Source organism: Lissotriton helveticus, chromosome 4_1, assembly GCF_964261635.1.
Source record: "Lissotriton helveticus chromosome 4_1, aLisHel1.1, whole genome shotgun sequence".
Classification (NCBI taxonomy): domain Eukaryota; kingdom Metazoa; phylum Chordata; class Amphibia; order Caudata; family Salamandridae; genus Lissotriton; species Lissotriton helveticus.
In genome coordinates, this window is record NC_136063.1 from 1,364,266,219 (window position 1) to 1,364,290,720 (window position 24,502).

The 24,502-nt window shown below is 44.6% G+C and overlaps 1 protein-coding gene across 3 annotated transcripts in view; it reads left to right on the plus strand.

The window, feature by feature from the left end:
- JARID2 (jumonji and AT-rich interaction domain containing 2) overlaps positions 1-24,502 on the plus strand; it is a 666,167-nt gene that overhangs the window by 586,881 nt on the left and 54,784 nt on the right. For 2 of the 3 annotated variants that reach the window (XM_078687918.1, XM_078687917.1), the window contains exons 15-16: positions 6,570-6,700; positions 8,505-8,688. In XM_078687918.1, the coding sequence (XP_078544044.1) occupies positions 6,570-6,700; positions 8,505-8,688 (315 nt within the window). Of the gene's footprint in view, positions 1-6,569; positions 7,851-8,504; positions 8,689-24,502 lie in introns of those variants that run through there. The other variant, XM_078687919.1, reaches the window with a different exon arrangement.

Sequence of the window (24,502 nt, forward strand, 5' to 3'; positions counted from 1 at the left end):
CAAAAAACTTTCCAGATTATAACAGCTCTGTCTGATAATTCTTTGAGGATTACCTATTTACCACCTGAAATAACTATTGTCCACATCACATGGAGACCTATGACATTAGCACAATCTTTTTCATAGCCTTATGCCCTCTTCCAAATATGTGGGTCTTTTAGCTAACCTGTAAAATAAGCAGTGCACCACCAGCGCATTTTTCATTGGAGGCAACTACATCTTTCACTGGGCCTTTTATTCAATGGAGAAAAGTATATCTAAGTAGGTTATTCTACGCATCTTACAAATGGCAGATGAAATACTTTGTCGTAAAGTGGGGATTTCCTTATATAGACCTAGTTGAAATAAGAGAGACAACAATGTCTGGCTCAGGTCAAGGTGGAAGAGAATATTCAGGGCCCTCAACCAAGAAGATTTCTCACTGTAAGGATGTCTTGAAAACATGCATCCTCTGGTCTGGAATTTCTAATAATATCTATGCTGCCTCCTCAAGCCAGCAGTTTTGAGGTTCCACCAGGCTGAAAGAGGAAGAAAGCACAATAAAAGATTAAGGAAAAATGGGTTAATGACGGTTCTTTCACTTCGCTTCCTCCAAAAAGCCTCCCAAACATGCCAATGATGCTTCTGCCATATATGGCAGAAATAAACATGTGAAAGCAGTCGGGGATACAGAGAGAGGGACTGTGCATACAGGTGAGGTGGGAGGCTCAAGTAGGGTGGGCATAATTTCGGGGTTCCTGGTAGAAAGGATTTTTAGTGTCTTTTGGAGAAGTTTGTTCAGTTATATCTTAGGATCAGTCATTACCAGAAAGTTGGGAAAAGTGAGGAAGTAATGAGTACTGCAACTGACTTGAAGTAGATTCTTCCTATAAATCTCTCAGAAAAAGAAAATAGGTGTTCGAGGCATGTGAGATGTAGATCATATGCTTTAGCATAGATCGCCATGTGGTGTTTGGTCCGGATGTTTGCACTTTGTTTTTCTTCGAAGAAGTCTTTGTTGTCACGAGATAGGTGATTCCTCTTTTCGGTGATAGTGTGCATGGGCACCAACTCTATTGCCAGATTGTTTTTTTCTGCCATCAGGTTCAGATGTGTATTACGATAGTTTGGTATCGTTTTCGAACCTCTTCGACGTGCAATCCTCTACCCTTGACGGTATTGCCTATCGGTTGCGGTTTCCCATTCGACACACATCGTCTAAAATCTGGAAACCTTAGATCTGGAACTTCAAGGCAGGCCGTCGGGCCTACCCGTGCTGACCATGCCAGCAGTCGATGGAACACTATTCAAGCTATGTCCCGGGTGTTGTGCGAAGTTTCCACGCACCCACTTGCACACGGTCTGCAACCTCTCCCTATCCCCGGAACACGACGAGAAGGACTGTGAAGCGTGTCGATTATTCTGATAGAAGAAAACCATCCGTGACTGTCTGGCTCCATGCCACGAGATGCACCGCGCCAACGGCTCCGTACCAGATATCTTCGGCGAAGAGTCTGATTCCCACCAGCCAGATCCAGGGGCGGAGGAAGAAGAGCTGGTCTCCGTGTCCGAAGCCGATTCTGACATGGAATAAGAACCGACCATCACACCGGGTCAACGTACTGTGAGTATAGGTCACCCTGTGCCCACTCACCCAAAACCTGCGGCTCCGGTATCCCATTCACCCTCTGGCTCAGGTCGGCACTGAGGAAAGGTTTCCGACAACCTCGGGCTCGGCTACAAAACACAAACAGAAGCCTTCGTGCTCGAGCCAGCCTCATTCCGGAGCTGAACCAACACCTTAGGCACCGAAACACAAACACAAGGCTTTGCCAGTCTGCACGACACTGAAAACACCTTCGACACCGAAGTCCTCGAAGCCGAAACCTGTCAAACACAAAGACACGGAGCCGAAAGCCTCCAAACCTAAAGCTTCGAAGCCGAAATACGCACCTAAAACCTCGGAGCCGAAATCGCCACCAAAAGCATCGGTGACGAAACAGCCCACGCCTAAAGGCTCAGAGCCGAAGCCTGCTACAAAGAACTCTGACTCAAAACACACTGTGCCCAACACACTCCGCGCCCAAAGAACCTCAACCTAAATCAACCCCATCCAAAGAACCTCTACCCAAACAGCCACCATTGGATCCCAAACAAAAGAGACTCCGCATTAACCTGAAAACCGACACCTCCAGGTCATTCTTCCTAAAAAACAGAAGCTAGATCTCACAGAGGATCCTCTTATACCTCTGAAAAAGGACATACTAACCATTCTCCCCCTTACATACCTCCCTCTCCTCCTCCTAACCCAGATTTGATAATAACACCATCAAATTCACCTCCACCATCACGTGACACACAGGACGAGGATGATTGGAATGGAGATGGGAATGAGCACCATTATGTGCCACACCACATACCACAGGCCACTGATCCCTGAGACAATTACGATAAGGATCCAGACCAGTATAATGACCCCGACCTGTATCCCTCCAGACCCTCCCCACCTGATTATAACATAAGTTTTACGCAGCTAAATAACAGGGCTTGAGCTACACTCTGGCCCTTTAGAAGAGGATTTCCTTGTGGAGACATTCACACGTTCACAAAGGTCTACTAACACGTTACCAATGCTCAAGGGCTTACTAAAACACACTGACGAAGTATTCATAGACCCAGTTTAGGGTGGATAAAAAATATAAACCCGCTCCTACAGACCCGGCATATATAAAAGGCCAGTTGCCTCTAGACTCTCTTGTTGTAACGAACGCCTGCAAGAGAGCTAATTCTCAAACCACAGGCGACGCCCCTCCTCCTGATGAGTCAAAACTTATTGAAGCCTCAGACAAAAGAGTGACTTCTCAGGTGGCTCAGCCCTTTGATAAAGAGCATCTGTTTGGGCCATCAGTAGATACTTCATTAGAGAAAATGAAGAAAGACACCGAAACTGCAAAGTCCATGGGGCCTTTCAATTGCCTTGTAACCAGGGTTCCTTTTGCCGCTCCTTTTATAGGGGTGGCCCAAACAGTGTCATCAGAAAACCCCTCCTCTTTCTATGCGGGTAACAACCAATCTAACTCCTCCAGAGGCTATTTTAGAGGGACTACAGAGGAAATAATAACAAGGGAAGAAGCCGAGGTAACTCCACCCGCACTTCCCCTGCCAATAAGCAGTGACATACCTCCACTACCCCCGATCATCCCACCCCTGTCGGGGGGAGTCTCTCACATTTCCTACCTGTTTGGAATTCCACCACCTCAGACAAGTGGGTAAGACAACTTATCCAATATGGTTACTGCCTGGAACTCACCAGCACTCCCCCAAATATCATTCCAAAACAACGTGTAATGTCACCAGAACATCTTGCACTCCTGAAGGAAGAAGTTCTCTCTCCGTTACAAAAACATGCAATGGAACCAGTCCTGTTCCATCAACGGGGAACTGGAGTGTACTCCCTGTACTTCTTAATTCCAAAAAAGGACAGCTTTCTAAGGCCTATACTAGACCTCAGACAGCTAAATCTTTACATTCAGTCAGGCCACTTCCACATGGTCACCCTCCAACAGGTGCTCCCATTGCTTCAACAAGGCGACTTTCTGTCCACTCTGGATTTAAAGGACGCCTACTTCCATATTCCCATCCCCTCAGCTCACAGAAAATATCTCCGGTTCATGGTGGACGGACACCTTCGGGGTAACTATGGGACGCAGGGTATTCACCTAGTGCCTCACGTTGCTCGCAGCTCATTTAAGAAGACCACACATTCACGTCTTCACTTACCTGGACGACTGGCTAATAAAAGCCAAATCACAGCACAGCTGCATTGTCCACACTCACAAAACAGTACAGCTTCTTCACGACTTGGGATTCACTATAAACCTCACCAAGTCTCACCTCCAGCCGTCCAACACACAAGCGTATCTAGGAGCCACAATTGATACTTGCAAAGCTCTAGCATGCCACAACCCAGTCACGATACGCAACATGCGATTGATCATAAAATAAATCAGCATGATGGCTTATTGCATTCTAATCCTCCCTTATGCAAGACTTCAAATGTGTCCCCTACAGAAATGCTTGGCACGTCAGTGGAACCAGGCTCAAGGTCAGTTAACCAATCTGGTGTTGGTGGACAGCCGCACTCTTCGCTCTCTGCAGTGGTGGAATACACAAAAACTTTCCAAAGGTCGGCCATTCCTCAACCCGGTTCCACAGATAGTGTTAACAGCAGACGCATAACTCACTGGTTGGGTAGTTCATCTTCAAAAACACACTGTTCAGGGCACATGGACCACACAACAGAAACAACTTCACATAAACTACCTAGAGCTACAAGCGATTTTTCTGGCATTGAAAGCTTTTCAACTGCATTTAGTAGGCAAACCTGTCTTAGTCCGTACAGACAATATGACAGCAATGTACTACATACAAAAACGGGGAGGGACACGCACTCTACAGCTTTCATGCCTAGCTCAATCAATCAATCAATCAATCAGTGACACTTGTAGAGCGCGCTACATACCCGTAGAGTCTCAAGGCGCTTGGGGGGGGGGGGGGTGCCGCTACTGCTCGAACAGCCAGGTCTTCAGCTTCTTCCGGAAGGAGAGGTGGTCTTGGGTCAGGCGCAGGTCGGACGGGAGGGAGTTCCAGGTCTTGGCGGCCAGGTAGGAGAAGGACCTTCCTCCTGTAGTCGCTCTTCGGATGCGGGGGACGGCGGCGAGGGCGTGGTTGGCTGATCGGAGGTGGCGTTTGGGAGCGTAGAAGTTGATTCGGCTGTTGAGGTAGCTCGGGCCTTGGTCGTGTAGGGCTTTGTGTGCGTGGGTGAGGAGGCGGAAGGTGATTCTCTCAAAGCATATGGAGATGGGGCATACCTCAAAAGATATATCTCCTTGCGGAACACCTCCCAGGGGTAAACAACCAGATTGCAGATCTGCTCAGTCGTCAAAGACAACAAAATCACGAATGGGAGCTACATCCTCAAGTTCTGATCCCATTCTTTCAAATGTGGGGATATCCAGAAATGGATCTCTTTGCAACACATCTCAACCCAAAATGCCCAAACTTCATGTCCAGGTACCCACACCCATCATCCAAAGGCAATGCGCTATGGAGGAATTGGTCAGGGAGATTAGTTTACGCTTTTCCACCTCTCCTGCTAATTCCATTAGTGGTTTGGAAGCTCAAGCAACAGTCTCTTACAATGATCCTAGTTGCTCCCACATGGGCTCGACAACCCTGGTTCACAATCCTATTGGAACTATCAGTATTTCCTCACCTAAAGCTGCACCTCTCCCACAAGCTTCTCACTCCGAACCATGGATAAATAAGACATCCAGATCCCACTCAACTCAACCTTGCAATCTGAGACCTGAAATCATAGTTTGGCTACCTTAATCTTCGGCCAGACTGCATGAATGTCATTAAATAGGCTAGACGCCCTACCACTAGATGCTACGCTGCAAAGTGGAAGCGATTTGTAATTTACTGCACAAACAATAAAATCAATCCACTAGATATTTAAATTCAAAACATAATTTGCTACCTATTACACCTACAGCGTTGTAATTTAGCCTATACCTCTATACGGTTACATCTGGCTGCAATAGCCGCTTACCTACAAAACAGACATTTGTCTTTGTTTTGCATGCCTGCTACTAAAGCATTTATTATGGAAGGACTTAAAAGAATCCTCCCTTCTAGACTTCCATGTTTTCCAATGTGGAATCTTATCATAGTGATTACAATAATCATGGGCCTACCATTTGAACCTCTGCGCAAATGTGAGCTACAGTTTCTCACTTGGAAAGTCGCCTTCCTTACAGCCATCACATCTCTCAGAAGATTTGGTGAGCTCCAGGCAATGACCATACAAGAACCATTTTTACAAATTCATCAGAATAAAGTGGTTCTTAGGACTAATTCAACATTTCTACCTAAAGTCGTTTCTGCCTTTCATATCAACCAGTCTGTTGAGCTACCCGTATTTTTTCCTCAACCAGACTCAGTGGCAATATGTGCTCTTCACACATTAGATGTAAAAAGAGCAATACTGTATTACATTGAAAGAACTAAATCTTTTCGTAAAACAAAACAACTCTTGCCCAGTATGCCTCTGTTCATGGCATATAAAGCTGTAGATTCATATGCACCCACTTGCCTCCCCGGGTACTTTTATCTGTTGCAGTATTATCTTACTTAGATACACTATGCATGGACATCTATTTCTACTCTTACTCCATCATCACTCTTACGGCAAAACAATCTGGGGATGGAGTCGATGCCCATGCGCACTACCACCAAAAGGAGGAGTCTCCTACCTCGTGACTACAAAGACTTCTTCGAAGCAAAACAAAGTGCAAACATCCGAACCCAACACCAGCTGGCGATCTATGCTAAAGCACATGAATCTACAGCTTTATATGCGAAGAACAGATGCATAGTGCATAAGTAGCATTTTCCTACCATCTCGTAACTCTCTGCTCATTATAAATAAATGTAAACTTGTTTTGAAACATTTTGTAGTTCCGTTGGTGTACTAAGCTAGATGATAAACTGGTCAGTAACATGGCAAGTTTTATTTTGTTTCTTAGGAAATGAAGCAACGACACATAGCAAAGCCATTTTCAATGGAGAAGTTACTGTACCAGATTGCAACGGTGGAGGCTAAGAAGGAAAACGGTCGGACTCTGAGTACAATTTCTTCACTGCTTGGAGAGCTCAGGTATCTAAACATGCTGGTTTGGTATTTCCATTTGAAACTGTTATGTATGGTTCTCCCCAGAAGGATTCCTTTCCTGAAAAAGGTGTAGAAGTGAACGAATAGAGAAGAAAACTTATTCATTTGGAAAATATATTTGGCCCATTTTAAATAACTACATGTTTACTGCTATTATTGCAGCCTGAAACAATCCTAGGTAGTTACAAGCTTATTTCATTGTTACCGGCTAGATATTTCACATGTCCAGGGTTATCCATTGTTAGTTATATTGACTATTCGGATAAATTGGTAGCACTCCTTCAACCCTTCTTTCACTTCTGCGCGTTTTAGAGGGACTAGCTTCGTCTGGGGACAACCTCACTTTACTTCCTGTTTCACTGTGAACTCTGAATTCGATGGCAAATGTTGACTAACAGCACAATCAAGGCCAGGCTCTGGTCAAATGTGATCCTACGGATACCTTTTCCCTTGCTGTCCCTACAGGGTTCAAATGTGTGCAAGGGTTTGGGCTTCTAAGGATTCTAGTTCACCTCTTGAGCCAATGACGGGCATTTCTAGAGTTCCGGAATTTCCGTTGGTGGCACCAATAAGTTAACTAGATTTGACTTCCAATTCTTCATTTGGAAATCCTGTACTTGGAGTCAGAGCTGTGAATGGCGTGACCGCTCCAGTACACAAAGCATTGGTGTGGAAAACTCCAGATGAGCCGTTGAGAGAATGCTAATTGTTTTACCTTCCTTCTATAAATGGCCGCAGCAATTGGTTTTACACCAGGACTTCTCCACTACAATATGCAGTCGCAAAGCTACTCCCTCACCAGATTTCTTTTCTCTGTATATTCAAGGAGAACAGAGTCTGAATTTCTCAACGTTGACATTACAATTTTTTCAATCCACATTGATTTCCATTAGAGAAGATCCCATCTCCTGGGAAGGGAAACAGTGCCACCAGATTATACTGTTTCTTTCCATTTGGCGTCCCAGATGCTTAGAGTTGGGAATTCCTGGCATGATGTGCTGTGCCTGTCGGTGACGAGGTACTGTTGTGGCCACCTTGCGATCAAGGGGTATTAACCTGATTAACCCCTTGACGCTGGCGCCATGCAACATGTCTTTTTGCTAAGAGTGAACTACACTCCAGAAAATCCCAACCCCCAGTGTCGAGAGTTATGTATACATCAATTTCTCTCTTCACAGTGACTTAATTCAAGGAACCAGCCTGGAAGCCCATGTGCTCAGGCTGCAAGTTGACACGTTTTCTGACACTGTTTCTGATGGTATCGTGTATAATACTGTTTTTTTGTCTACTTCTACCTAGTGTTGATATCTATCATTGAAAGTGCGGCATCTGGCAGATATTGATGGCCAGTATATGGAATGCTCTAAGATGACCACAGAGATTCTCCATTTAGTTTAATTTTCATAGTTATGTTGCCTCGGTCTCTCCTAGCGATAAGAGAAAGAAAGCGAGACCTTTGTGTGTAGACAGAGAAAATAGGTTGAAAGGTGGATGATGTACGGGTAGGAATGGCATGTGCCATTGCTATTATTATATATATTTTTTTTTAGATTCCTAGGTTTTCACTGCATTTAATGTGCTTGTTGAGGTATTAGTCTTAACCTCTGTTTTTCAATTTTCCTTCGCATAATATTTAGGGATTGCAGCTTGCTGATACGCACACAGAGCCCTAATTGGGTTCTTGAAGTTTTACTGTCACTTGACCCTCATTACCAGGCTCAAGGGTAGCTTCGTAATAAGGGTACGGTGATGTTGGACTCTGGGTTCTGATTGTGGTTTCTTTGGTTAGGGATACCGAGCTGAGGCAGCGTCAGGAGCTCTTCAAGGCAGGTCTACATTCTTCAGCCCGCTATGGCAGTCCTGACAACCACAACTCAACCGTGGACGGGAAGAAAAAACCTCGAAAGTGGCTGCAGTTTGAAACCTCAGAGAGACGATGTCAGATATGCCAGCATCTGTGCTACCTTTCCATGGTAAGGTTAGATCTTTTTATGATTCCAAAAACAGGTTCATTACGTACAGAACAATTAAAGGTTGTTTAATGTGTTTGGAAATACAAGAGGCAGTCCTATTCAACATTGATATTTTTCACCTAACTGGCACTTTCATGCACCTAACATACATTTGTATTCGTAATCCAAGAAGGCATCTGCCAAAGGTGTATAATTCACAATCCTAATGATTCCTCCTAAGTGTAAGCACTCGGCTAAGTGTTCTTCAAAAGGCACTACTGTGTAATTGTAGAAAATCCTAATCCTCATCATTATATACTGGGAAATACTTGTCACCTATTGCATCATAAACCTAGTCCTGGTCAAAATCGTAGACAAACCTAATCCACTTTGAAGGTGCTTTGTATAGCACTGTAGCTGTTATACTATGGTCGGTATAGGACATCGCCTGTGATTTTTACAGATTGAACCTACTTTTGCCTCGCAAAATGTATAAGTAGTGCAGCCTAGACGTGTAACGTGTGACATCTGCACCCAGGGCCATTTATCTACTGCACACGCCTATCAGTGGAAGTGGCCCGTTCAATGTAGTCTGAACAGCACATGATAGTCTTTTACCTTGAATTTCGAGTCCCCGTTAACCATCATCATGCGAGAAACCATAGTCCATATTTGATGCTGCATTAGTTTGTGAAGACTGAAGACTATTTTCTAAAATCCTTTTGGACTAAATATACCACACCAATTTAAGACTCTGGAGGCAAAATATATATGAAATGTTAGAGATTGAGTGCATTTCTTTCCCTCTGCTACTGAACATCCTCCACTCAGTACCTACGCCACCAATAAACATCCTTGTTAAATAGAATGTTAACCCTTGGTGTGCCCCCCCTCTCCTTTTCCCGATCTTGGTATTTTGATGGAACCTTTGTAGTACCAATACAAAACATCAAATGTGTCTAAGATCCCACCGAACACCTTGTGGCGTAAGGGTGCCTGTCCTGATGTATGTCTCACTGCTAGAGCTCAAGCTACAGATTGTTTTGCGCTTTGCGACTTCAGGCTGAACATTTAGTCCGTCAACTGAGAGAGATGAAGAATTCATATAATGCCACCCTCTTTCTTGCATTAAACTCAAGCACGGAAAGAGGAACAACTGGAAGTTGAACTTCACTTAGCTATGGAACCTCAAGAGGAAGAGTTTGTCCAATATAAGGAAGAACAAGGGGAGGGCATGTTTAAGCTGGAACATTTTGGGCACCTGCTAAAGCCGAAGAGTGATGGCAAGATGAAATGAGCCGAACAATACCCTTTGAATCATCACCCGAAATACCCCTCCCCCATGACCTTGCCATATACTGTGCCCTGTTGAAAAGGGAGTCGGACACTTGATGGGTCCACATAGAAGAGGAGCAGGGAAATCACGTTTTCAACTCAAGATACTATTACCCTCAAGAAAGAGGAAATCTTTTTCTTCCAGTGATGCCAAGTGGGCTCCACCAATGGATGGAAACTTCAAGTAACACGTCCCAAAAACTATAAGGAGGGCAAATGCAAGGATCATGCAGGGCAAAACCACTACCAACACATGCCTCATGTCCACACCGGAAGCAGGTGACCGGGATAACAGACAATTATGCTCAACCTCCATGTGGAGAAAACATGCTTGGCTAAGGGTGTCTGGTTTCAAGCAGGAAGTCCAGGCTGCAATAATCAAGATGCCTTTCATAGAGGAAAACCTTTTTGGGAATGCAGTTGACAAATCTCTGCAGAGAATGAAGGACAATGACCTAGCTTAGTCTATGGCGCCGGGAAACTTCTGGGTAGCTGTGCGCCTTATAAATGTAATAATAATAATGGGTGTCCTGCATTTCAGAGACCCGTTCACAGGCGGAAAAACAAAGTGGAAAAGGATTCCAATGAGAAAAGGAGCACATCTTACCACCCTTCAAGCCATATTCACAACACAAGCAGATGCAGCACTGTGGCAGTACCCCACTATTCCAAGGCTGCCCTTTTGAGGGACTTACAACACTTACCACCATGTTTTACCTCAGCAAACAGGGAAGGTCAAGATCACACGTGCTTTGGCATCTCCACTGTCGGGGATCTGTGGAAGAAGGGAAGGGTTAAGTCCTTCGAGGAAATGCAGAAGGAATAAAGTAAAGTAAAGTCCACATTTGTAAAGCGCACAATCACCCGTAAGGGTCTCTAGGCGCTGGGGGGCCGTCGGGAAGATTAAGCGAGCTATTGCCCAGAGTCACATGGTGCTGGGCTGACCTGCCGCCGGAGCCGGGGATCGAACCGTGGTCCCCAGATTCCAGCGTCAGTCGCCCTGGCCGCGGCGCCACACCTCTTCCACTATGAAGTAACAGATACAGAGTATTTCTGCTATGTGCAGGTTCGGCACTCGCTTCTCTCCACAATGCCCAGGGCCACCGAGCCCCCAGAGGCATCTCCGTTAGAAGATAGAATACTAGACAGTCACCTTCCCAAAATGACAATCTCATTAATTTATAAGAAGCTAATTAACCATATGGTAGATCCCCTTCAGGCGTTGAGGGACAAGTGGGTGCAGGATGGGAAAGAACTTGACGACGAAGATTGGCAGACAGCGGTGTCTTCCCCCAGGGAGGTTGCAATCCCAGCTCGCCTGAGACTAGTCCAGCTTAAGATTCTACATAGGATTTATATCATGGGACCCTGACTGATACACATGGGATTGTCAGACACAGGGCTGTGCAGATGACAATGCGGCGTCACAAGTACTTTTATGCACACCATCTAGGAGTGTACGCACATTACCTCTTACTGGCACAAGGTGCACGTCACATTTAGCAAGGTACTAGGAGTCTCCCTGTCCCCGGAGGCATGGAGGTGCCTCTTAAATATATGGGAACCCTCTGACTTAAACACTTCTCAGCAGCAATGGGCTACACTAGATTTTATGTTGGCTAAAAGAAACATCGCTCAACTTTGGGGGGCGATGCAACCACTCACCCTAGACACGTGGGAAAGTAATTTAGATTGGTGCATGTTTCGGGAGAAAACGGTGTATCTTGCTAGGGGATGCCCCAAGAAGTGGTCGCTAGTCTGGGGCCCCTAGAACCGCCACAGAGGAGAGATTTGCACACCGCCCAGAAATGCTGCACTAGACTACCTCCTCCCCGTGAAGTTCCTTTTCAGGTGTAAATCTTGACACATTTTGTAACCCCCTGATGTATAGTATGCAACTTTGAATGACCCTCTGTATTGAGTTTTCTGATTCTTGCTGATGTTTTCTTTCAATAAAAAGAACTATAAAAAAAAAAAATCACACATGCTGTGCAAACTAGCACAAGACCAATGGAGAGGGCCATCCCGACAAACCTAATGCTTGCTTCAAAAAACCTGCCAGGATTAAAAACACAGAATGAGACCTGTTAAGCAGACTGAAAAGATTTCTCATGGGTGGGAGCTAAAACAAGAAATACAAATTAATTTAAAACATCTCTGCTAAAAGACCTCTTTGCAACTTAGGAGAAAGCAAAATGCCAACTGTAAGGAAACAGGCCATTATATGTCTGGCATTCACAAGTAATGGGTCCACATTCACCCCTTCACTCAGAACCAAACACCCCACGTTAGCTCTTGACTGTCCCAGGGTAGTGAAGCAGAGCAGTCCAAGCCCTACTCCGGGGATTTGGTGTGGGCTAGTAATAGCTATTCACTGGCACTCCATGACCCTCAATAAATGCTTATCCAGTCTGCTTTTTCTTTGAAAAAGGAAAAGTACATTTGTTGCGCAGTCTACTTAATACGCCACAGTAATTTACAAATATACCTAAGGCTGGTGGAAATAACTTTGGCAACATCGCATTTGAAGACTAAAGGCTCATAACCCTAAACATCACAGAACTATAACCCCCTGTCCCCCCATACAACACAGCACATAACCATAAAGGGGGTGTCACTTTACAGCAGGTCAATGTAACCAGACTGAAATACCAGATTCACAAGTCCTAATACCTCACTCCATCACCGAGGTCAGTAACCAGAATCTATCTGCAATCATTTTAAGTGATAAATCATTACAATCATGTGCACACATTATATAACTAATAAAGCATTGCAGCCTTTCAGGAATAATCATTACTGTCGGTAGTAGCAACCCCTTTAAATTAAGCTTTATTATAAGCATTGTACATACTTTTTTAAATAAATCCTTGTTCAAACATGAACCATGTGTCTGTTTACTTTTTTTTTCAAAGAACCTTGGGCCACACAGCCATAGAACCAGCTAGAGAGCAATCGTTCCAGCTTTGGGCCTAGAGTGGTCACAGCTTCTTTGGCCCTTTCAACATAGGGTCAATACTTCAGTGGAAGTTTTCTTGGGGTTTCCTTTGGGGGAGCTGATGTATTCCTGCAGTCTCTGTGCTCTCTCTGTTCCACTCGTTGGGCCCCTGCCCTCTTGGGGTCACCACAAGAGGCAAAAACTTTGGGCACAAACAAAGCCACACACAGCTTATCAGGGCACCCATTCCCGGTAATGTGAATATATAATTAGCAGCTCCAGCCAAATTCTTTGGATGCTGCTGCCGAGCCTAGCGGCTTCCTTGTTTGTTTCTTTTGCTTTGCATGCCCAGTCCTAAACGGACACCCTGCATGCCTCCTTTCATTGGGTGGCTGTGCAGAGGGAGCCCACCTCTGGCTGCCTGGTTTGGCTCCCCAACCGTCAGCAGACTCCTTGCTGTTGATACGGAAGCCGGCAACGCTGTTCTCCCCTTCCCGCTTCATGTGGGTGGGATGTTACTTTTTGCACTGCGGCTCCCCTGCTCCATGGACATGAGAAGCAGGCGTGCAGCCTCTGCAGTTGGTGCCCGGAGATGAGGTCCTGGGCCCCTTCCAATCTTCTTGGAAGTGGAGGCACAAGCGCACTGCAGCGTTTGGGCCCTGCAGATTGGGTCCCAGGCTCCTCTTTTGCGCCTGGTGGGGAGGGGCGTGACTGCTCATTCCTGGTTTTTGTTGGTGGGCAGGCCTGGAGATGGGGTCCTGGGCCCCAATATATGAAATGAAGGGGTTGGGGGGTTCTGATTCTTCAGAGCTCTAATGAGGTGGCCCCAGGCATGTCCTCTCCTAGGGTTTACAATTAAAACATGCTCCTCATGTTGACCCATATTCCTGGCCAACCGTTGGGGTTTATTGACCTCGGGCAGCAGAGCTCCATGCACTCCAGCTCCCTGTTTGCGGGTCAAAGGTTAAATCCCTCTCTCTTCGTTATTTCATGTCCTGTTGGGCCGTTTTGCACGATCTTGGGCTCATTTTGCTACTGGTGTCGAGAACTAGTCTGAAAAAAATCTTTGTTCCTGAAAGATGGCCTATCTACAAAGCCTTCGGCATCAAAAGCGGAGAATAAGCGGTCTCCATCAAAACCACAAATCCGTGAGACTGCAACCAGTACAAAAGGCTCTTTGACGTCTTCCACATCTTTGATGTCGAAAAACACTAAAAGTAGCACAGAGCCACAGCAAAAACTATTGCATCTCATTCTTGAGCGCTTGCAAGACAAACTAGATGAAGGACAGAAGACTCTTTTTGTACACCCAGAAACTGAGAAACTAGGCACCAAGCCGCCACCACCACCACCAACTGTTTCCCTTGCGCTTCCTAAAAGGAAAAACACTTTTTTGAGGAGGACGTTGCTGGGCCTCAACCGACCAATCAACCAAAGAAGTGAAGGAAGGGCAGAGGCACAAACCCTTTTTGTTTCCCTCCTTCTCCATGTAGGGTACTCATCCCTCATATTGAAAAAATATTAAAAGCATGGCCATTGGACCCTGACTATATTAAGGGACAAGTCACACCAGATTCTTTGGTGGTACACACAGCAAGAAAAGAGCAAATTTATAAGATACAGGGCATGCGTCTTCTACAGATAAAGAGAATAGGAACTATGATGCTGCAGGTAGACATGTTGCGGCACAAGCAGCCAACTACATGCGTATTGCAAATTTTGTGGGACTACTCTCCCGATACAATCAGGCCACATGGGATGAAAAGCGAGAACTACTAATTGGTAGAAGGAGGCAGGGCTATATCTAATGCCACTATACAATGTGCCTTAGACTTCGCAGACGCAAGCGGCAGAAAAGTTAGCACCAGTATCCTCATCAGATGCCATGCATGGCTGAGTTTCTGGCTTCAAACTGGATGTACAAGAATACCTGCTCAAATTACCTTTTGATGGGCAAAATCTATTTGGGCTTCAGGTGGATGAAACGCTAGAGAAGTCAAAACAGGACACAAACCGCTAAAGCAATGGGGGTCCTACAAACATCAATACAGTGGTTCCTTTCATAGGGGTTCAGTACAAGGGTGCAACCATAGGAGGTTACTCCACTGACACCAGCAGTGGCAATAAACAGCAAGGTTCCTTCAGAGTCAATGTACATGGGGATCTTCCTATAAAACAAATTATAGAAATAATGGTAGAGGCTGCACAACCACCACCCCTCCAAAACAGTACCCACCTACACCTTCCCCAACCACATACAACACCAGTCGGGGGAAAGTTACAACATTTCTATCCACCATGACAAACCTCACAACAGACTAATGGGTACTATCCATAATCGGGTATTGTTTAAAAAACGAACTCCACCCACAATCCCGCCAAAACAACGATATATGCCAAAGTAACATCTTACACTTTTACAGGATGAGGTTCTTTCTCTCCTTCAAAAAGGGGCAAAAGAAATAGTACCCTTACAACATCAAGGACACTTGGTATGTACTTTCTTTATTTTCTGATTCCCAAAAAGGAAGAAGCATTCGGGCCTATCCTAGGTACCCCTCAGCAGGTACATCTCCAGAGAACACTTTCACGTGGTTACACTGCAAGAGGTGATACCACTGCTACAGCAAGGAGATTTCATGACTGCATTAGACCTCTAGTAAGCATACTTCCATATACCCATTCATCCAGCTCACTGCCGTTATCTTCGTTTTCAACTAAACGAGCAACACTATAAATTCAAGATGCTACCCTTTGGGGCCACGACAGCTCCAAGGGCTTTCACAAAGTGGCTTGTAGTAGTGGTGGAGCAACTCAGAAGGGAGGGAATACATATTTTCACCGACCTAGACAATTGGCTCCTCAAAAGCACAAGCTACCAAGTGTCTTCAAGACAACACCTTCCTTCACAAACTATGGTTTACCCTCAACATACAAAAATCTCATCTGCAACCATTGCAAATTCAGCCTTTCCCTCAGTGCAACTCTCATTTCAGTTACAGCCACAGCTTATCCCAGTCCAGAAAGAGAGAGAGTTTTCAGAAACACTCCTTCTTTTTCACCACCATGGCTATCCTTAAACAAGTTCGTAGGCCTATAATGCATGTAACGCTGCAAAATGGAGGCGATTTGTAAATTATTGTACAAATAAACAAATTCAGCCTTTAGCACCCACAGTACAAGACATTATAGGCTATCTTTTCCATCAGTAGCAATCAGCGCTTGCTTACACATCTATCAGACTGCACTTAGCAGCACCAGCTGCCTACATGCAAAACAGGCAATGAATGTTCCTGTTTAAACTACCAGTAATCAAAGCATTCATGGAAGGAGTCGAGTTATCCCGCCCTCCACTGCACCAGCTGCAGCCTTGAACCTAAACATTGTCCTTACGAGGCTTATGGGGCCACCATTCAAACCACTTCATGTCAACACCAATTTCTAACTTGGAAAGTTGTCTTTCTAGTCGTAATCACTTCTCTCAGAAGGATATGTGAAATGTACCTAAACAAATTAGTTCTGCAAACCAAGTCAACATTTCTACCCAAAGTGGTCTCAACCTTTCATACAAGTCAGACCTTATAGTATCTATATTTTTTCCTAACCCAGACACAGTAGCAGTGTGGTCCCTACACAACATTAGATGTTTAAAGGGCTATTATGTTCTACATTTACAAAACTAAATCTTTCTGAAAGACATAACTAACTTTTTGTTGCTTTTAACAAACCTCACCAGGGGGCACCAATATACAAGCAGCAATTCCTTGAAGGATAGGTAGATGCATTCAGACACAATATACAAGCAGCAATTATTTGAAGGATAGTTAGATGCATTCAGACTTTTTATCAAAAAGCCAAAAGGGTTCTTCCAGTAACACCGCGGGCTCAGTCCACATGTAAACGAGCCACTGTGGATTGCATAGGAAATATTCCCATAGGGGATATTTGTAAAGCATCAACATGGAATAAACCACATTCCTTTACTAAACACTACTGTGTTGATGTATTCACCCATCAGCAGTATTAGATCAAGGGAGGGAGGAAGAAGCTGGGATCCAGTCGGCTTCCAAGCAGGAATCCATAATCAAGAGAGAATGGATTACTTGTACCTGTGTAACCAGGGTCGGGTATGGTGGCCTTCATAAAAAAAACCTCATTCACGTACAAAGGTGGTAGGGCGGTATATCTTGATTATCCGCCTTTTATTCATGTGACCGCATCATCCTCTGTTTTTTTTTGCGTATATGCTATCCTCCACCTGGAGGTAGACCCACTGGTAATAGAGTAGTGATCAGTGATGAAAAAAGTGATGGAGTGAGGCGAGTTAAAATTGCCTACTTCTCCAAGTATGAACTTTCTTCAATTGGAGATGTGGAAAGTAAAACCAATGTGGTGCGTATGGAGATAAGTTACTAATCTAACGCAGTAGTTTGTCCATGTGAGAGGTCAACATGTTTCAGCCCCATCGATGCCCATCCGGATCGGGAGGCTTTCTTTAGAACCTTAGAGAAAGTGAGGTTGCTAGATCAGCAACATTATAGGGTTAGTTCAATGACTTGCCCTTCTTCTTTAATTGAAACTGTTTGTTACCTATAACTTGTATACCTTTTTGCAGGCTTCCTCTGGGGCCCACGTGCTCGTAATTAAGGCCTGTCTGTGTCTTCTTCTGTGACTTGTGCTCGCTCTGCGATCGATGCCCCGGGGCACCGATCACGAACCCGCCGGTCACCCGAGGAAGCCCGCAAAAGGGTATACAAGTTATAGGTCAGTGGGCCTACCTCCAGGTGGAGGATAACATATACTCAAAAAAACCTGATGATGCTGCTGTCACAAGAATAAAAGTCGGATAATGAAGATATACTGCCCTGCCACCTTTGTACGTGAATGAGGTTTTTTTTAAGAAGGCCACCATACCTTACCCTGGTTACACAGGTACAAGTGATCCATTCGCCCATCAAGAAGCAAGAGTGGGTCAAGCTGTACTTAAACGCTATTTCAAACAAGTACTTCAGCCAGTCGCTAGCCACTGCAAAGGGGAGCACTGCTTTACATTTGATGCTCAACACATGTAGCTAAGGCCAACGCATGCTCCAAATGGAATATCCAGCCTGGACTCTGATCTTGATCAGAGAAATATACCCGTTCTGGATGACTTATAAAATGTACACACACTAAGGCAGATTTCCCCCTAGCTTTAAATGGTGTCACAGCAGACAAAAGAGTAAACCACACTGACTTTCCCTCTGAATGTCTACTAATATTGGAAGGCTTTCCCCAGGTCAACATCTAACCCTGTGTAGTCCCCGCTGAGCCATGCTACCTGTGCGCAGTTACCGTATAGCGCAAAATGCTAGTCTCACATATGCAGCCCTCACACATGTGCACATGTGTTACCAGCCAAATGCCCCTTACCATGGCTGCATCGCAGCAGTCTTTACTTAAAAGGCAGACACTGCTGGTAAACAGGCACAGCCTGTTTACCATGGATGAGGCACCATGGGTGAGGCACCAGATGTGAGGCTCACCCACAGTAAAAAGTCAGGATCTATTAATTTTACATAAGTACCAGCTTTTCCACCCAAACCAGCCACACTCAGCTTAGCTTGTCTGAACTGGGGTGGCAGAGTGGGCTAAAGAACGGTGATGGATTAAACCCAGATCTTTTGACTGGGTGTGAGTGTTTGATTCAGATGCTCCGTCCATCAACACCCCCTTTTGTACCACACTCAGCTTAGCGGCATGACTCTTGAAGATCTAGTATGGTGCCCTCTAAGAAATGTGAGGTCCTCCAAAAGACAAGATGGCCTTCCAAAAGAAAGTGCTAAACTACCAAGTGGAACAGGTACATGCACTGGTATAAGAGGACCCGGGAACGGCTGCCAAACTCAAATACCTGACTTACCTGTTAGCTAGAGGACTCTCCTATGCTTCGTTTATGGTACACCTGACAGCCACAGCGGCTTATACAAAGAACGTCATAGGATGTAGTTACTTACAAACACCAATCAAGAGATTCCTAGTCGGTCAAAAAGGTTAGTACCTGAAATATGAGCCCACACGCCAGTGTGGAACCTAAAACTAGTGCAAAGCCAGGGTATCGGACTGCCCTTTGAACCCATGCACAGTGTATCACCCAAGTACTCAACACTCAAAGCAGCCTTCTTATTTGCTGTCACATCTTTAAGGAGGGCCAGTGAACTCCCCCATCACAACATGACAGAATTTAGAGACTGGGTGTTAATTAAACCAAACCCACAGTTCTGGCAAAAGGGTCTCACTGTCGATGTAAAGCAAGCTATAAAGCTACTGGTTTATTCCAGAAGCCAAATTTTCTTTTCACCACCGGCAACTTCTTCCTGCATGCAGTCCGTTCTGATGCTCGTTGGTACTCAAATACTCAGTAATCCTGTTTAATTGTTTCTGCCTCCTAAACAATGATTTCACTTTCGTGGATCGTTTGTAAGTGAAAACTTATTTTAGTGATAAAGGCAAACAAACTGATGCTGCTTCAAAGCCTGGTGTTCTTTTCCTTTGGTGTAAAATTAAGGCACTAATTTTGCGCCCAACACATCTAAAAGGTGAATCAGAATGAATGCCCCAATTACGGGTGAAACTGAATAAGCGGTCTAATGCACTCAAAAAATCAAAAAGGCTGCAGCCGTTTGTTACCTGCTCCGTGCATTAGCGATGAACCTCTGTGGGGAAATAAATTAATTGATCAAAAATAAGAATTTAATATGCAAACATTAAAAATCTGTGAAATCGCTGCATTTTAAAGCAAGTAAAGTCCTTGATAGTCAAAATAACATTTTAAGCAATATGTTTAAACATGCAAAACAATATATCTTACTTGAAGGAGAAACTGATTTCGTTGTAGCAATTTTGCTTGGAAACACAAGATGTCATTTAAATAAAGCATGCCTAACTTCTTTTTAAGAGAAAGCTACACTATTCTGAGGCAAAGAGAGGGTGATCCTGCAAAGTATGTAACTCTAAAGACCATCTTTGTGTACGATGTTGTGGTCATCAATTCAAGCCACACTCCAAACACTGTGCGTACACGTTAGCGATGGCCACGCTGCAGTTCTAAACATTTACCACTTTTTGGTTAATTCTACCACATACTACCCCCAAGTTAGGCTTTGGACTCAATAGTAGCTGTGTACGTTTAGGTGTAGCTTGCAAACAATAAATGAGCGTTCTGGTCTTTTTCAGGTAGCACAACCAAAGTGTTCTCAATCATAAAGTCTTTTTCAAGGAGCACCCTTCAATATGATTTTACATACACTAGTTCGACAAAGTTTAATCAAAATACAGGCACTGATGTTCTCCGTAAACAAAGTGAATTTAGCATTCTCATGTTGCTATCCACATATTAGGAAAAATTAAATCATTGCCTGCTACGTATACGTTTTACTATCCCGCGGTCCCTAGGAGTGTGGAGGTGCTCCTTATGGAGAAGTGGAGTTAACAGTTAAAAAAGCGCTAGGTCGTAGCCTACCAGACAGTGCAACAGTCCGGTTTGCTAAATACATCTTGGACATTCAGAAAGTTGACTTAGGAAGGCATTCCACCCGTTGCTTACCATTGACTTTATGGTTTGTAACTCGAATGTTTGACATTATTCCGCTCTTTCTCCCCGCAAGGAATCACAACGCCGTTGTTACAACAACCACGTTGTTATTCAGCATACCATTAGTCCGCAAGTCGTTGGGGGCGCTGGATGTTGGAATAGTATAATTTATTATTACACCTCCAGTCTGTGCGGCCAATAGGGAAGGTGTTGAATCTTAAATACAACACCCCACCCCCCTCCGCAAGTCATTGGTCTGACTTGCGGAGTAATGGTGTGCGGAATCACAATGTGGTCGTTGTAACGACCGCGTTGTGATTCCCTGCGGGGAGAAAGATTTCTGGTAAACGTTGTTTACCTTGTAGAATGTATGACATTATGTAACTCGCATGTCCTGGCTTGATATTTGCTGGCTTTATTTGCTTTAGGCTGTAAAGCTCAAGTTCGTCCCTCCGACTGCCCACGTCTTGTTTACTGTATTCTTACACAAACTTTCTGAAGGCAGGATTTTAAGTCATGTTTCTATCTTGTCACATTTGCTGTGCATTCAGAGGCTGAGGTCAAATGTCAAGCTCTCTTTTCCAAAGAAGCTTGGTGCTTACTTTCCTTTCTCGGACTTCAAAGTGAGAGAATTTGTTACAATCCCGCTGAGTATTCATATAAGAGGAGAGGGAGTAGGTCAGATGTTTTTTTCTAGCACACTGATGTTTCAGAATATATCAGAATTGGTACAAATGGAGTACATTTTTCTGTAATCCTGAAGTGTGGTGTAAAAAATATTTGAATACAATCAAAACACATCAGTAAACTAGGTGATGACATTTGGACACATTATTGATTGTGTGCTGTAAAACCGTATTTCGGTGCAAATGCAATTTTCATTTCAATTGAAAATGTGATGTATGTAACTGCAGTCCGCTACCACACCATGCATAGTCCACACTGCGCCACTCCACTCTGACTTTCTACTCTGCCATGCCACTCCATTCTACGACATTCCATCCCACTCTAGCAACAAGCCCTTCCAATCTACGCCTCTCCACTGTAAGACACTCTATGCCATGCACCTCTACGCCCCTCCACGCCTCACCACTTACCCTACCCCACCCATTTTGATACAATCTACCCCAATCTACTCCACTCAACCCAATCTACTCCACTCCTGTTTACCCCACCCCACTTTACCCACCCCATTCTATCTCACTTCAATGTACTCCACTTTAACACAATATACTCCATTCCAGCCTACCCCAAACCACTCCACAGCGATCTGTTTAAAATTAAACTCCACAAATACCGAAGTTATGCTGTTTGGCAAGATCCAGCCAACATGGTCCCCCCTTTGGTGGCCGGAGGAAATGGGCACTCCCCCTGAGCCAGTCAGTAAAGTTCGAAATTTAGGAGTCATTTTTGATGACAAACTCCTCTTCCACCATCATGTGAATTCAGTAGTTTCCTCATCATTCAATACATTAAGGAAAATCAAGAAACTACTCCCATATCTCCCCAAAACGGCAGGAAAAACACTAATTTCAACACTTGTGTTCTCACGAACTGACTATTGTAATGCCCTCCTCCTGAACGCACAAGAAAAGGTCATCTCTAAACTCCAGATGATACAAAATGCTTCAGCCAGAGTCTTACTGAGCATTTCAAAATTTAGTCCCGTCTCTAAACATCTAAAACAACTGCATTGGCTCCCCATCAGAAGCCGTACAAAATTCAAATCCCTCTGTATCGTCTACAAGGCAATCAACAATGTTGGACCCAAATTCCTCAAGAACTCATTTAAACCTCATACCACTTCCTGAATGCTCCTTTCTAATACTGCCCACTTGCTCAACATACCCAGAACTAGAAGAGTCAACTGGGGAAGACAGATGCTTCACTATCGCCTCTGCAAAATTGTGGAATTCTCTTCCCCTTAACATAAAAACCAGTCCCACCCTTATCTTCAGGAAGCAATTAAAGACATGGCTGTTTTCTCACTAATCTATCATCTTCAGAAAGCACTTAAAGACAGGGTTGCCTTCTTAGTAATCTCATCTCAGTTGTATTAAACATAGCTTACAGCGCCGAGACACCCATGGGTAATTGCAGCGCTTTAAAAATCGCATAAATAAATAAATAAATCCAGCCTACCCACTCCAGTCTACCCCAATCTACTCTACTCCACCCCACTCCAGTCTACTCCACCCCATTCTACCCCACCCATTCTACCCTACTACAGCCAATCTACCCCCACTCAAATCTACCCCACTCTGCTCCAATCTACTCCAGTCACTCACTCCTATCTACCCAGATCCACCCCACTGTACCCCAATTCAACCCACTCCACTCTAACCTAGTCCAATTTACCCCACTCCAAATTCCACTGCAATCTATTGAACTCCTCTCCACTCAAATTTATCACAATCTACCACAGTCTACCCCTCTCCAATCTGCCGCACTCAACTCCAATCTACCTAGCTCCAATCCACCCAATCTACTTCACTCCACTCTAATGTACCCCTCTCCACTATACCACACTTCCTCAAATCTACCCCTCTCCACTCCAATCTAACCATCTCCATGCCAATTCATCCCACTCCAATCTACCCTACTCCACAACAATCTACCCTACTCCAATCTGCCCACCCCAATCTACTACTATCTACTCCACTCTACCCCAGTCTACCCACCCCACTCCAATCTTCTCCACTCCATTCTAATCTACCCTACTTTAATCAATCCAGTCTACCCCAATACACCCTAAGCTAACCCACTCCACTCCGATCTCACAGTCCACTCCAGTCTCAACACTACTTTAATTTACCCCACTTCAATCTACCCTCTTCAATTCACCCATTCTGCCCCAGGCTACCACACTCTATCCCACTCTATCTACCCTTCTCTACTTCACTCCAATCTACCACATGCCACCCAAATATATCCCACTCCAGTCCAATCTAACCCAATCCCCCCACTCCTGTCTACACTACCCCGCTCTACCCAACTCCAATCTGCCCCACTCCAGACTACCCCACTCCATTCTACCTCGATCCACCCAACTCTACCCCACTCCAATCTACCCCAGTATCCCACTCCACCCCAATATAATCTACCCCACTCCACACGACTCCAGTCAACCCCACTCCACCCCAATCTACCTCATTCCAGTCTATAACAATCTACCCTACCCCAATCCACCCCACTTCTGTCTACCCTACACCACACTACTAACTTTTAGCCATGCTGAACAGCAGCCACACTGGTGTAGATAATGGCTAAAACACATTGGCAATAGCCTACTGGATTTGCCAATGTTTGTGTTTACGGCGGGTGGGGGTGGGCAACAGGGGAGGGAGGCTGGGAGAGAATGGACTACATGAAGGAAGGAAGTAGTTTAATTTTTTTCTTTTTTTTAAAAGCTCTGTGATGTGGCCAGTGGTTGTTAAGTGTTTTTTTTTTCTTTCTTATGGCAGGTGGGAACACAGTCAATGGGAGGATGGAAGGGATAACAGAACTGTGAGGGTGGGAGGAAAATGGCTTGCTACTAATAAGTTTTACCTGATCTAGTAGTGGCTGACGTGAGACATCGTATTAAAGATCCTTACCCCATGGTGTGCAGTCACTGCTTATTAAAAAGAACTATTAAAGAAAAAAAGTATTTTTTTGTTCTTTTATGGCTGGCGAAATAGTACCTGAATCCCAAGAGGAGCACCGGACGAACACTAATTAAAATTAATCAATCTGTGCTTGGTCTGTGCATAACACAGATGACAGGAATTGATGCCTGTACAATGCTGGCCAGTTAGGAAGCAGCAGAGTGGCAATGATGCTAACTGAATAATAAGCAATGGGAAGGCTCCAAACCCTTTTCTGTAAACAATACCATTCGCAGCAACAGGGCATGCACCATCATGCGAGCCCTAGAAAGTAGCAATTTTATATGTAATAATTTCATTACCTTGGTCTGGGAGGGTGGGAGTAAACCCTGACAGCTCGTT